This window comes from Sturnus vulgaris, chromosome 1, assembly GCF_052056855.1.
Source record: "Sturnus vulgaris isolate bStuVul1 chromosome 1, bStuVul1.hap1, whole genome shotgun sequence".
Lineage (NCBI taxonomy): Eukaryota > Metazoa > Chordata > Aves > Passeriformes > Sturnidae > Sturnus > Sturnus vulgaris.
The window spans coordinates 42,606,588-42,621,194 of NC_142243.1; the positions used below are offsets into that span (position 1 = coordinate 42,606,588).

Genomic DNA, 14,607 nt, shown 5'->3' on the forward strand with positions numbered 1-14,607 from the left:
ACTTGAACTACTTTGAGAGTAATGAAAAAGCACACTGGTTTTGTCAGACCTGAGTACAGATAAATGTTAAGAAGATAAGATCCATTTGTCACAAGGCAGGATTTACTGCACACATACTGTGTTGTGTAGGCACAAGGTGCACCCTCATATATTTTGAGGTTGTCTGCAGATAGACTGGGGCTGGGGGTCAGTGGCTGTTACTGTTAAAACAATATTTGAAAGCTGTTCTCTATAATCCTGCTTTTTCAATTACAATCTATCTTGTCAAATGACCAAATGATTTATAAAAGTTGGAGGGGGGAGAGGGTTGTTATGGGTTTTTATTTTTGTTTGATTGTTTATTGTAGGGGTTTTTTTCTTTTTACTAAGGTTGCAGGTTCTCTGGCAAGTGTATATGCAGCCCATTGAGATGAAGCTTCTCTGGTTTAAATGGAACTTCAATTTTAAGCTTTTGGGGCTCACTAAGGGCCAGTGATCAAAACAAAATGGTGGCCCTTACTCATACAAGACATCTTTTTTTGTTTTCTATTGGGGTGGTTTTCATTTATTTTTGTAGGAGTGAGGAAAGGAAAACATGCCCTGTATGGGAAGATCCTTTGCTACCTTCTGCTTTCAAAACCAGATGCTTCTTCAGCTGAAAAAAAGCTAAAGAAAGGACTCCCTCATATCTCCCAGTATTCACTGCCAATTTCAAAATACCCAACAAAGGAGGCTGTTCTTGAATTTCTGTGTCACATTCTGAAAAGTTCTCTAAGGATTTGTTCCTTCTGACAAGGGAACCTCTGTGAGAGAACAGTAAAACATACAAGGCATTTGAAGAAAATCACACTAATTGAACAGGATGGTTTTAAAGCAAATCCCACTAATTGAGCAAGCTGACTCTTAAGGCAGATTCTTCTCTCATTCACAAGAAAACAGTGAATGCTTTTAGTGGTTAAAGGTATTTTTTAAACTAATTTTTGGTAAAGGCATGAAGTAAATACATCAGTATTGAGTATGGATTTCCTTAGAGTTTTCTGCTGTATGTTTTGAATTTGTAATAGACAGACATGAAACTCATAAATTAGGTTCTTGTTAAGTGGACAGATTCAGTTTCAATTCTGAATTTTCTTTCAAATCTTTTTCTAGACCTTAGTGTCTCTCTCTGCCAAGATACAGCCATTAGCTATCTCTTCAGTTCCCATTCCAGAAGGAGGTTCTTTCAGTGTATTGGAGGGTGAAGTTCCATACTTCTTAAAGGGAATGAATACTCTCCTGAAAAAAACAAGGTGTAATTTTAAGAAAGTAGAATTTTGTTTGGAAAAAGAGGGGAAAAAAAAGTAAAAAGAAGATACATTTTGTAATAAAGGATAGCTAGAAGTCTAAAGGAAACTGTAGCACTTTGTGGGTTACCTTTCTAGAATATTTATGTAACAAGCTTTTAGAGGCCTAGAGAGAAAACTAGTTTACTGCTTTTCTTACAGGCTAAAAGAAGAGAAGCTACTAATGCAGTAAATTCTGTCCCCCCCAGTTAAAAATGCTTATCCTACACTGAACTTCAAAAATAGCTCAAGGCTGTGAAGAATGGTGTGCGTTGTTTGGTCTGTCAGTCAAGTCCTTTCCAGCAAGTGTCCCAGTTCTTCCTTCTCAAATAGAAGGGTTAGGAAAAGAGCATGTGCCTCAATCTGTGAATAACTTCAACTCCCTCTATTACAGGCTGCAGAATTTATGGTTTTTTAAATGGAGTGAATTAATACTCTGAGAATTTAAAAATTATTTATTATAGTAATACACTGTTTTTATTCTAGCAATAAAAGTCATGAAGGGGATAAATTCATTGCAGCTCCTCCTTCTTCACCTTTGAAGAAACAGGAATTGGAGAATTTAAGGCAAGTAAATAATATAAAATATCTACCATTAAATAAGCCTCCTCCTTAATTGTGACTCCTATGGCTTTCTTTTTAGGCACTTGCAATGTTGAATTGCAGCTGGTAATCTTTTTTTTCAAATGTGTGTGCTTCCTTTCTTCTGGGCTTTGAATCTGAACAAATAGAAACCCTCTAGAATTTCAACTTAGGTAGATCAGTCTGTTTGATACCAGTATTGTAAGTTTAGCATTATATATTGGGCAAAGCTGAAAAGATCAAGTCCCATAAGGATAAATCGAAAACAGAATGGCTATTGACATTGGTGGAAGGGGATGGAAATTACTGTATGTTCCTTTTCCCTTTAAAGCCACAATAAGGCTAGTTTGGAATTCAGTCCCCACGTTATATGCTTGTTGGATGGGAAAAAAAATGAAAGTGGAAATCAGCATAGCTGCTTTTACCAACGAGAATTATGTTCCTTTCAGCAGGAATAAATCCATAGTTTGCATAAAATAGAAAGCAAAAATACCTCTGTCCAGGCATTTTGCTTTCTCACAATGAAAAAACATAGGTAGAATTTCACTGTAGATTTCTTATGTGTTCTCAAAGATCCTCACGTAGAATAACTCATGTGTGCATACATAAGTATCATGTTATCTGGAGCCTCTTTACTCTTCCTCAACAAGATTACCATTTACTTTCAATGTTAATTATTTCAGGTGGCTTCCAGCCTGTTGAAAATTTCTTACTATAAAGCTTGCACCTGTTTAGAACAAAGAAATCTGTTTTAAGTTTCCATTATTGACAAAGCATACAGTAATTTCCCACTTGAACTCTTAGGTAAACATTCTGTTTCAGCCTAACCCCAGGTAACCTATGTTTTATAATGACCAGCTTAACCTTTCCTTTGCTCCACTACATGTAGCAAATCTTCTTGTACTCATTTAAAAGCACTTCAGGAGGAATCTGTGGGGCGACTTTGATTATTTATTCTGAAGTGGTACAAGAGTGTGCTACTTGAAAATAGAATGTGCTGGATTAAAAACAGTGATGTGGATTGCTTGTGGGTTTTGTGGGTTTTTTCTCCTCCTGACTGCTGAAAATGTGGCTGCCACATGTTGAAATTACAGAGTGTCACTTTGTGATTTCTTTTTTTTTATATGTAGTCTTATCTTTCACAATCAGCTGTTGTTATCTACTGATGAAATCTGTCAACATGTCAGGAAAAACTTAGCAGTTCAGCAAGAAGTGAGCTGCTTCTGGTAAAGAACTTCATATAAGGAAAGGAAAAGCATAGATTTTTTTTTTTTTTTCCCACTATATGCTTTGGTTTAATCTAGAGGACTACACATTCCTAGAAAGTGATTCTACTGAAACTGTTTCTAAGTTTCTGGAGATGTGATTAGCAAAATACTTTACACTAAAATAGTAGTCTTGTATATTTATATTTTAAATAGTAAATTCCTGTAGCCTTGCTCACTAAGGTGCTAAGTAAGAAAATTGAAATTCTTGTTGAGTTGGGGAAAATATAAGAAAAAATAATTCTGGGTGTTGTTTTTTTGGATTGTTTTATACAGTTGCTCATCCTTGTAAGAGTTCAAAATGCCTGACTTACCTTTGCCCCCAAACAGTTTTTAAAAGCTAAAAATATAATCTGGAAAAGGTTTACATGTCCTATGTATTGATACTTCTGCACCAATTGGTTGAATGAACTACTCTTATAATAAGCAGTAATTCAATTGCAAGGTTTTAAAAGCAGCAAGGACACCAATCATTGCTAAAAATTTATGCATTGGAAGTAGGAACTCCAGATTTTTCTTCTGAGTTTCCCCCTAAACAATTTTCATTGCTTCTTCTCGTCCTTGGACAAGCCAGTTCCCCTTCTCTGCTCTCAGGCTGTGGTATGTTCCACACACCAGAACCACCTAACAGTGTTTGGATACATCAAGAGAAAAGAAGTTCAGGTAGACCACAGTGTTACATTTGGAAAAATTTGTGGATTTTATTGTAGAAGTTGAGAGGGACAGCAACAGACCTTGTTGTAGTCTTTCTCCCTAGATTAAAGGTCTTTGTGTGAGAACCTTGATTTTGCCCCTTCAAAGCAGATAGAGAAAAAGGAATAATTTGATCATTTGTTTTCTCCACACTTACCCAGTTTTGCCTCAGTTATCTAGTTAAACATTGCAGTGGCCTGTTTGGCCCTGTCATGATACTAGAAGCTTACAGTGATTATCACCCATAGCTGTTTCACTCTCTTCTTCCTCATTCTTAGCCACTGTGTAGTTCTTCCCCATCTCCCCTTTGCTGGTGCTGATTTTCCCCTTGGAGTAAGCAGTTTGTATTCTGTATTTCTTGATGTTTTGTATTGTTTGCCTGTGTTGAAACATAAAAAGTAGATAGTTTGTGCCCGTTGTTGGGCTTAGCTATTTGAAATTGTTTCAGATTACTGACATTCTCTTAGTGGTTTAGAAGTGTCATTTTTGGTGCCTTCATACTAAGTTTTGAAGAACTGGATTTGCTCTGGCTTGCCATTTCCCTGAGAAATAAGGCAAGTCAGATGTGGAGTTTGGGTTCCATAAACTTACAGTCTGTGTGGGCTGACAAATCCTGTTGCCTAGACCTACACGAGAAGCTGTTTGACATAATCTGGCAGTTTAAAAAAACATTTTTCTTTTTCCTAGTGCAAAGGCAGCTTTATTTAGGGCATGCGGAGGCTCGGTGATGCTGGAAGTCTGCCGTGCTCAAAGGCGACCTGTGGAGTTTTGTCAGAATCCTGACCGGGGTGAAAAACTAGTTTGTCTTTTCCCTTGTGGTGCAATTCTTCTGCTCCGGTTGGCTGTCAGCTCTCCTGAGCGTTTGGTTCAGCCAACTCAACAATGGATCCAAGGGCAAGAGCACAACTGCAGGGGAGGAAACCTGAATGTTTTCCTCCTTAGATGGCTGTTGCTGAAGGCTTTTGCCAGCTCTTATGTGGCCCAAACCATGACTAGTGCTTATAGCAGAGGAGTAGGTTTCATCCTGTTGTGTGATTGGAGCATGTGTTGTGTTTGAATTTACGCTTGCAGAAATAAAAATAAGCTTTAAAAAAGTTGTGGGAAATGTAAGACACATTGATGGAAGGGCAATAACAACCAACTCTGCAGGCCCTGTCTTGTGTCTAAGGGTATTTTGCTGGTGACACTCAGCATCTCTGCTGATTTAAAAGCTGTACTTCCTTGAGGCAGAGACAAAAAGAGGTTAGTTAGAAGCAGGCTGTTATTGCAGAGATTTTGTCTTCCCATTCCATCCCCCTCCCCAGTCACAACCTTTCAGAAATATTTTAGGTTTGGGACTTGATCTGGGGAAGCTTTCCTCTCCTTCTCTCAAGCTTTTGTATGTGTTCAGATTTGATGTGACATCTGGGCACGGTGGAGAGGAAGTAGGGGGTAGGGGGAAACACTGGAGGAGTTTCTTATCCTGCTTGTGCATAATTAAGGAGCATGCCTCCTGGGAAAGGGGAATAAAGGCACCCCAGGTCCTGCCATGAATTACATGACTTACTGCTGGACCGAAAGCGGGCTTGACAGTTGCCAGAAGGTTGGCGCAATAATAGCCCGCCTACCAGCAGGAGAGCCGACTGCTCTCCTCCCATCGCTCCCAACGTGGGACCCCACTCAGAGCATCCACTTGCCCTCCCTGGAGAAGAACAGAGTCCTGCTCACAGCAGGGCATCGTGGGCAGAGGCTTGTGCCCTGAGGACAAGGCAGCTTGCTCTGAATGATGTTTTACCAAGTGGAAAATATCCCCAAGAACGGTGTTTGGAGAGGGGGGCAGTTATTGCAAAGTGCAAAGCTTGGCCTAATGATGGCGTCCTGATGTGGGGTTATTGTTTGAAGATGGAAAATGTGAGTAGTTCAGATTTCATTAAATGAACTGCCAGAGATTTTCTGGTTTTGGAAAGATAAGCAAGTCTGTGATGGCAACAAAATGCCATGGATCAATCAGAGCCTTGGTACTGGGTTACAACCCTCAGTTGGACACAAAACTGGAAATGGCAAATTCTCCAGTGTTTGTCTCCCTGTGTGCAGACATTGTACAATAGAAGAGTGAAATATGTTACAGCTTAATTGATAGCTACTGTGTGTCTTATAGCAATCTAGAAATCTACTATTCTTCTCTACAACAGAAGGTGAGGGCAGAAGAGTACAGAGTCCAAGGCAAGACCAGTAACAAGAGTGTGAAAAGGGAAACTGTCCATGAGAAAAATGACACGTGATGAAGTCCATCTTTTTTTAGTCTGTTATTTATGATAACTGCAAAATCTTACTGAGCGCACCATGGTGATTCTTGGTTTATACTGGTCATTCAACTGAGCCCATAAATAATGAAAACTAACTCTTTTACTTCCTAGTTAGATGGGAAGTCATTATTGAAAGTTTGATTTATTTATTTAGCACTAAACAAGAAAGAAACTTTAACAGGTGTATTTGGAATCATGGAATTCTCCATTTAACATATTGGCTCTCTCCCCCTCCCTTTTTTTTTTTTTTGTCTGTTTCCTTCCAGGTGCTCGATCCTTGCATGTAGCGCTTATGTGGCTCTGGCTTTGGGGGATAACCTTATGGCATTGAATCATGCAGATAAACTTCTGCAGCAACCAAAGCTCTCAGGGTCTCTTAAGTAAGTCTGATGGGGTAATTTCTTCTTTCTCAGCCCTGTTTTTTGCTGGAGAGTTCTGAGTTGAAGCTTCCAATGTATGTAGTTGCTTGCCAAGTCTGTGTTTGATGCAAAGAATTGCTTGGCCTGCTTCTGTTCTTGTTGGAGCCTTGACTATATGTCCATTGACACACAGGAACATGAATTCCCTTCTTTGTGTACAAATTCCATGTAATTTGGAATCAATTGCTGCTTTTGTTGCTGTTTCTCCAGCTCTGGGTCCCATGCAGCAGCAGGACTATCAGGTCTCTGTCATGATTCACTGTGGGTTTGCACATGCTTGGCACAGCACAAGGGGCAGAGATGTGCAGCTGTGACTAGACAACATCAGCCCAAACCCACGCAGCTGAAAGGTTACTTATGAAACTGCAGCCTCAGAGGGGAAGGTTTCCTCAGTCACTCAGGGTAACAGATCTTGTGTGTGCAAGACTGTCACTTCACCTGCTACTGCTGCTTATGTAGGTTCCATTCTTCAGTTTCTCTTGTTTACTTCTCATTTGGCACTGTATTTTTTGGAAGGATATTCAAAGAGTGTTATTTTTCTACCCACCAGTTCTCATACAGCTGTACAAATTCAAAAAAGCAACTTCAGTCCAATCCTTTCTGACACTGCATTTATGCACAGGATAAAGTATAGCAGAGGTTTTTACAATGGCAATATTTTTCAAAACTGGTATTGTACTTGTGGAAGGCAAGGTAGCTAGTGCTTATTTTTATATGCTGGCACTATGCTCTAAACTGGTCCATGCCAATTAAATTCTTTTGCTCCTGTTCACACTACTGCAGGAGCTCATCCTTTTGCACAGTCATTGTATTAGCAAGATCTTTGCGGAGTTTTCAGGGTAACACATAAGTTTGCATTACTGTTATGTAATGAAGGAAATGCTAAATAAGTCTTTTGCAAAGACAAGGAGGTGTGTCTCTTGGTCCCAGGAAAATAGGTGCTTTATTTTTCTTGAATGTAAAATAATGTAACACTTAAAATTGTACATATATCCATATTCTGGGGTGGCTTTTTTAAATTCTCTGAATAAAGCCCCACCAAGGTACTTTCTCTGTGTAATGGCAGCTCCTGTGCATGGATGAATTGTCATTATTCAGGTGTGGATTTTTTTATAGTTTTGGTGCCTAGTAGCAGTAAATGGTGGAATTGGGTATTATGACAATACCTTATGAGAAAGTTAACTTCCCTGAAAGTGTTCCCAGTAATAGTTCCCATGTGCTCACATTAAAAGCTGCACTGTTTGTCTCACATAACAAACTGTGGGGATTGCTGTGCTGACATTTGTACCCTGACCCTTTGGTATTATAGGTTTCTCGGGCATTTGTATGCAGCAGAAGCTCTCATCTCTCTAGACAGAATATCTGATGCCATCACTCACTTGAACCCCGAGAATGTCACTGATGTTTCCCTTGGGATCTCTTCAAATGAGCAGGATCAAGGTTAATGCATCCACACTTCATTATAACTGGTTATGGTTTCAACTGCTTTCCTGCTGTAACTTTGTAGACACAAATATAACGATGATTAAGACATTTTGTTTTAAGACCTGTAGGTTATTGCAGGGTGGGGGAGGGTGTTTGTGATTTTGTTGTTGTGTTTTTGTTTTCCTGGCTTCAGTTCCTACTTTGTGTTTGGTGTGTCTTTTCCTTGTTTGTCATTCTTATGAGGTGGTTAATTCTGTAGCATTAATACGACTGTATATTGTAGTATTTTGACTTGTTTGAAGGAAACTTTTGAAAGCTGCTTTTGTTAAATGTGCTAGTATGGTTAAGTTTGGGTTTTATACCATCTCTTCCATTTTGGTCTTTAAACCAGGCTTTGTCATACCACTGGAGTCTGCTTTAGTGAGGTATAGGAGTGGGGAGAACTTTGTTAATCTGGATCTTAGTCTTCTTGTTAGGAAGTGTGTATTCTATAAGAGACAAGTACTTCAGAACCATCTGTAATGAAGTCTACAGCAGCTCTGATTCCAGTGACATGCTTGCAGTTTAAACTTCACTCATCTGCAAATCTAAAAGCACAACATTGAAGATAGGAAGTCTTAAATTATTTAAACTCTTGAGCAAACTGATCTGTTCACTCTTTAATGTCAGACTGTGAAGAAACCAGAAAATTTTTCTTTGTATTATTTTTGTAATAATCTTTTAGAAAGGTCACACAACATCATGGGTTTGTTTGGGTTTTTTTTTTCTCTGCAGGGTCTGACAAAGGAGAGAATGAGGCAATGGAATCTTGTAAGTACCAGCCACTGTATTTAGCAGAGTACAAGAACTTACTTGGCCAGTTGGAATAAAAGTGTAAGAAAAACAAGAATTTTATTTTTTTTTCAATTGCAGCTGGCAAGCAGACACCACAGTGTTACCCCAGTTCGGTCACGTCTGCACGAACAATGATGTTATTTAACCTTGGAAGTGCTTACTGCTTGAGGAGTGAATATGACAAAGCTCGAAAGTGTCTTCATCAGGTATGAAAAACAAATCTCAAGGCAGCTTTAGGGACAAATGTACTTCCTTCAAAGTGCCATTCAGATCACAGGCTCTGAACTGGTGATTTCACAGCTTTCACAGGCTTATTTGCAGACCCTGCTGAGATGGTGGCTTTCTTCTGTCTTTGTGAACAAGTCTCTATTAGAAACAAAATTAATTCCAAATTCTTTACTTGTGTAAAAAGTTCAGTGCCACTATAGGCAGCATTTTATTTTCCTTAGGTCATATCAGAAGAATGGAAGATGGCTAGGAAGCCTTTTCACATTTTCTAGGTTTACTTGTTTGTTTGGGGTTTTTTGTGGTCCTTTTAATGGTCTAGTAGTAATTGCTATAATTCAGAGAAGATTTTCTCCCTAGTCATTTAATAACTCGCCATCAAAACTATTATCTTTAGGGCTGTGAGAACAAACTGCAATTCTGCTGAAGGTATGCTCTTTGTCTGCCTCTAGTCCCAAGAATTCTCAAGTACAGCTTTTGAAATGCTGTCTCCACTTAGCCTGTGTCATGTCACTTGGTCTTTCTCATGGCTGGGACCCATCTCTTTCAGCCATGATGTTTCTCTTTTTGCAGCCACTCCTGTCTGTGAGGAAGACTGCTTGGATGCATTGTTGAGCTACAAACTGAAACAGCAGCTTCCAAATAACACTGACAGTAGTTGTGTATGTGAACAGATTCAAATCCTATGAGGCTCTCAGCTGCTTAAGGCAGTTGTCTGGCTCTTTTTCCTCCTGAGGCTTCTTATGATGGGGCAGATGTCTGTGCGTGGGCTCTGTAACACCTGTGTAAAGCCCAAAGGAGTGCAAGGCACCCATGGATGTAAAATACAGTGGGGCTCTGCATCTACAATAAATTAATTTACTTAATAACTGAAAAATGGTTGTATATATAAAGCTAATGAACAATCTTTGTAAATTTTGTATTATGAACTTTGGAGCAGTGGAGGTTACCTTCTTCACCTGTCACCTCACCAGGAAACCATGCTAGGGTGGCCCAAGAAATACAGATCCATATGAACATAAGCACACAGCAGATGGTCTTGCTAATTAGTGTGAAACAATCTTGCTATGTAGATAATCTTCAGTCTCTCCTTGCATGCTTAAACCTGATGGAGTGTATGAGTTTGGAAAAATCTGGTCTTAGTTGATGAATTGTTATTTAGTTTTGTTACCTAAGAGGGTGGTAGCAATCTTGTCAAGAGGCACTTTATTTGTGCTGGTTATTTCTCTTAAGCACTTTTTCTCTTCACCCTCTTCTTTTTCAATAAGGCTGCTTCGCTGATCCACCCCAAAGAGATCCCTCCAGAGGCCATCCTGCTGGCTGTGTATCTTGAATTGCAGAATGGTAAGTTGGGAAATGTTCTGTCAACCTAAGTTTAGGATACAAAGGGAGGAGGGCAGCAGTTGTCATTCTTACTCTATATGGAGAGTTGTGCTAGTATTTTGAACAATACCCTTTAGGCCCTGCCTCCATTTTACACTGCTGTGGATCCATGTATGTGCACCTTCCCCTCTACAGTTTATTGCCATCCTGTTCTTACACACTCTAGACCTCTTAAACATTTAATTCCTGAGCTGAAGTTTTCTATCTTAGTGCAGAAGTCAGCAGTCTTGGATAGCATCAGTAAAACCCTTGATGAGGTTTATACTATAAAGAGGGTTTGAAAAGGTTTCTCCATTAAAAGACAACCACAATCCACGTTTCTCAAAGAAGCTGTGTCAGGTCTGTGTAGCAAGTATGGCAGCAAATCTTGTAATACTGGTAACTCTGTCTTTCACCATGCTTTCTTTTGAAGGTTCACTCCGTTTGTATGAGGGGAAAGCTCTAACATAATGTGAAATTTGAAAGCTTGCATTTGAATTCTGCAGTGTGAGCAGACTGATGCAGCTGCTGCTTGGAGCTCTCAGGGTTACAGACCTGTGTCCCTTGTGGGGACACTTCATATCCAAGCGTTGTGAAATGTTGTGCATGCCTTTTCCCCTTCAGTGATGTTGCATTGCAGGCAGGCAGAGGATTTGAGCATTTGCATTTGGAATTGAGCATTCTGCAAAGCTTTTCTTACAAAGAAGTTTCTAAGCTGGAATTTTGGAAACCTTTATTTCTACAACAAATATGTACAGAGCAGAAGAGAATAGAAAGTGGGATTTATATGCCTCACCCTCTTCTAAGTAATTAACTAAAAGAGGCTAAAGACATTTTTTTTTCTATAAATGACCATAGAATGGTGTGTCTCTTCTGGAACTAAAACTTCAGGGAAAGAAATACTCTCAGAACTCAGTGTCTTTTCTCCTGCAATTTTACAAGTTTAATTCTTAGCAAAGAGTAAGTTTTCCATATATACTGGCCGTTATTTGATGGACCATACATACAGTTGAAAATCAAACACTCTTCTTTTACAAACCTGTTTTATCCCCTTGGCATTTGCATTACTGTCTGCGGTATCGCTGTGTGAGGGGATTCTGTGTGATATCTAGCACCTCACTGTGCACTGGGAGAGGTGACCTTTAGGAAATTAGAAGGTGCTTTGGCATCTTCCATCTCTGAGGTAAAAGCTTGATGTCTTCAGCTGAGAATAGGTGGACTCGATCAAAATTATTTTTTTCAAATTTCCCGTTGTCTACTGCATTTCCTATCTCTGCAAGCATTTCACTGGAGAGGAAGGACTGCTGGTGTACCTGGCCTGGGCCCAGGGCTGGCTCATCAGCTCTGTCCCTGAACAGTAATTCATATGTCATAAAATGGTATTTTGGGTGTTTTAATTGAAACTTGTCTTGTAGGTAACACGCAGCTGGCACTGCAGATCATCAAGAGGAACCAGCTGCTTCCTTCTGTGAAAACACACTCTGACATGAGGAAAAAGCCTGTGTTCCAGCCAGTCCACTCGATCCAGCCCATTCAGATGCCAGCTTTCACCACTGTTCAAAGGAAGTGAGGTTGTGCTTTAACCTGCTGCTGCCCTGATCATGGGGGCTTGGGATTTTGTATATTTTTTTAACCTAGGACACCTGAATACCCCAATTGCTGGAGTGTGTTTGTTTATGTAAATTTTTAATAAAAGATGTAAACCAAAAGACTTGTTCGGAAAGGTTATTTCATGAATGATGGGAGGCTGGTACCTGCTTTGAATGAGAGTGGCAGTTTATTTACGAAAAACAGGTTATCCAAGTGTGTACTTCAGCTTTTTTTGAAGGGAATAGAGGAGAGAGCCGTGAGTAGAGAACTATTTACCTGAACTAAAGTCCTGCTGAAAGAGCAGTTGAGCTCTTGTGTTGGTTCCTGTTTTGATGCATATGAGCCATGCTTTTCCTCAACGAAGAGGGAATCTGTTTCTGGTGGCTTTTTTTGGTGTGCGTTTGGTTGGGGTTTTTTTTCCCTCTCCCTGGTTTTTCTTTTCCCAACAGAAAGGTGTAATGGTGCAGGTACAGAGGAAACATGGGCCTGGCTATAAGAAAAAGGTTGGGTTTAGGGTGGATTTTTGTAGGGTGGTTTTTGGTTGTTTTGGGGGGGAGCAGGGGAGTCGGGGGGTTTTGGGGGTGTTTTTGTTGAGGGTTTGGGGTTTTTTGGAGAAGCTCTGACAGTTTTTTAATCTAGTTTTCAATGTAGAGGAATACGTCTCTAATTAAAAAAAAATTGCCTTTTACTCCAATGAAGATGGCAGCATGATCAAGGGCCCTCTGGTTACAGATTGAGCACAGGAGGGGAGGAGCCATCCTGCCTTGAGACCTAATGCAAACTAACATAACTGGAGCCCAGCAAGGAGCCCAGCATTCCTCTCACAGTCCCTCCAGGTCTGTTTTGTGCCATTGCAGCTCTCCTGCTAATCTCCAGGGTAGAGTTGAGCTACCACCTTTATCTCCCTGTGCTGCTGGCATTGTACTTTGCCTCCAGCCAGCACCAAGGTCACTTTTCCAAGCAGCACCTTGGATTCGTGGCCTGCCACTTCTGCTCTCAGTAATGTGTGATGAAATGCAGATGTGTCCAGGAGAGGAAGGCAGAAGGACACCTCTGCATTTGTATCCATCATCTTGAAGAAACCAGCTGACAGAACAGAAACAGAACAGCAAGTGTATTAAACGATGTGCAAATTGTGGAGTGAGCACACGTGTGTCTCCAGCAGGAAGCAAGACAGCAGCAAGCTTGACACCTGGTACTTGCTCTAGTGTCAGATAACTGCCTGCCCTACTTTTCAATCCTTTCAGAATAAACCCAGTAGCTGCCTTTTCCAGTAACTTTTCAATCACTGCACGATCTGCAATGCACCCTTGTCTATAGGTAGGGGCAAACAGTTTAGAAACACTAGATAAAAAATGTATCAGGAAAAAGTAGGTAGGTAGCCATTACCTTTCTGAAAGAAGGAAGAAAGGGAGCTGATACATCCTTTACATCAGAGTAGATTGACTGATTAAATACAAAAAGGTTCAAGATGCTCCCTGTGTGGTCCCGGGCCCTGAATAGAGAAGATTCTTCCCCGCCCCCCCAGGAATGCGGGGCATTCACATGCAAAAGATGCTCCGGCCGTGCCCGGGCTCGGTGAAGGATGCAGTTGTTTCCCAGATAAGGCACATCTTATCGCAGCTGCATTTGCAGGGGAGCCGCAGCTCCCCCGGCTCCTGTGCCCCGAGGCGGCTCAGCCCCACCGCAGCTGTGCCGCTGCCCGGCACACAGGGAGGGATGGAGGGATGGATGGATGGATGGATGGATGGATGGATGGATGGATGGATGGATGGATGGATGGGCGTTGATCACGGCTTTCAGCTCTCATTGTGATTACTCTGAACAGAAAGGAAAAAATAAATATCAAAACGCAAGAACCTGGCTTGTCCCTTCAGTCCTTTTCCCTCAGTTGCTTTTAGTCTCTGTTAGGAAAGAAGCGAACGTCAAGTAAAGCAGCCCTTTTGTAGAAAAACGAGGAGCATGAGCAGCCCAGGCTCACCAGTGGGCTAAGTTAGTAAACCCAGTAATGCTTACCAGTTTGGTTTGGGCCACTTGCTGAAGAAAAGGGTGCCTGTCCTTCCCCTGCTACTCTCCCCTTACCTCCAGGACCTCCCCTGCAGCCACACACTGCCTCATATTCCCACAGCAGGAGAAAGGAGGTGCATTCCCTTTTTCCCCCACTGCACACCACAAGCCTTGTCACTGCCTCAGGACTGATCCTGCACCGTGGCCATGGCCACTGCTGTTCGTCTCGTCAGAACCTTTAGCTCTGCCCATGGCCCCTGTGCAAGGAATGGACAGCAGGCAGTCAGCTGTGTCCTGAGCCAGCTCCTGCTGTTCAGGGAGCTTCTGGGTTCCAATCGCCTTCAGGAAGAGGGCACAGAGGAGCCAAAGGAAAACAGTAACACAGGAAACTGGCCAAACTCACCTGGGCACACCTCCACAGCAACTTCTCCCTCCCTCTTTCCCTCCCACTTGAAGTGATCTCTATACTCCTGACATGTTGCCAGCCGCTCCAGCACGGAGAAAGCAATGGCCTGGTCAAGGATTTTGGTGAATAGAGCACAGCATCGTGCTGAGAGAGCTCTAGAGTTGTACAGGCCCAGAAGGCATCTCCGCTTTGAAAAGCTAAAGCGGCCAGCAC

General features: G+C 41.3%; 1 protein-coding gene across 2 annotated transcripts in view; it reads left to right on the top strand.

Moving 5' to 3' along the window:
- Positions 1–12,100, top strand: part of CNOT10 (CCR4-NOT transcription complex subunit 10) — a 32,186-nt gene extending 20,086 nt beyond the window's left edge. Inside the window, exons 13-20 of one of the 2 annotated variants that reach the window (XM_088164581.1) lie at positions 1,788–1,868; positions 6,393–6,506; positions 7,855–7,985; positions 8,745–8,780; positions 8,883–9,009; positions 9,559–9,691; positions 10,298–10,373; positions 11,807–12,100. In XM_088164581.1, the coding sequence (XP_088020707.1) occupies positions 1,788–1,868; positions 6,393–6,506; positions 7,855–7,985; positions 8,745–8,780; positions 8,883–9,009; positions 9,559–9,691; positions 10,298–10,373; positions 11,807–11,961 (853 nt within the window). In that variant the 3' untranslated portion in view covers positions 11,962–12,100. Of the gene's footprint in view, positions 1–1,787; positions 1,869–6,392; positions 6,507–7,854; positions 7,986–8,744; positions 8,781–8,882; positions 9,011–9,558; positions 9,692–10,297; positions 10,374–11,806 lie in introns of both variants that reach the window. The other variant, XM_014884065.2, reaches the window with a different exon arrangement.
- Positions 12,101–14,607: the final 2,507 nt, after the last annotated feature.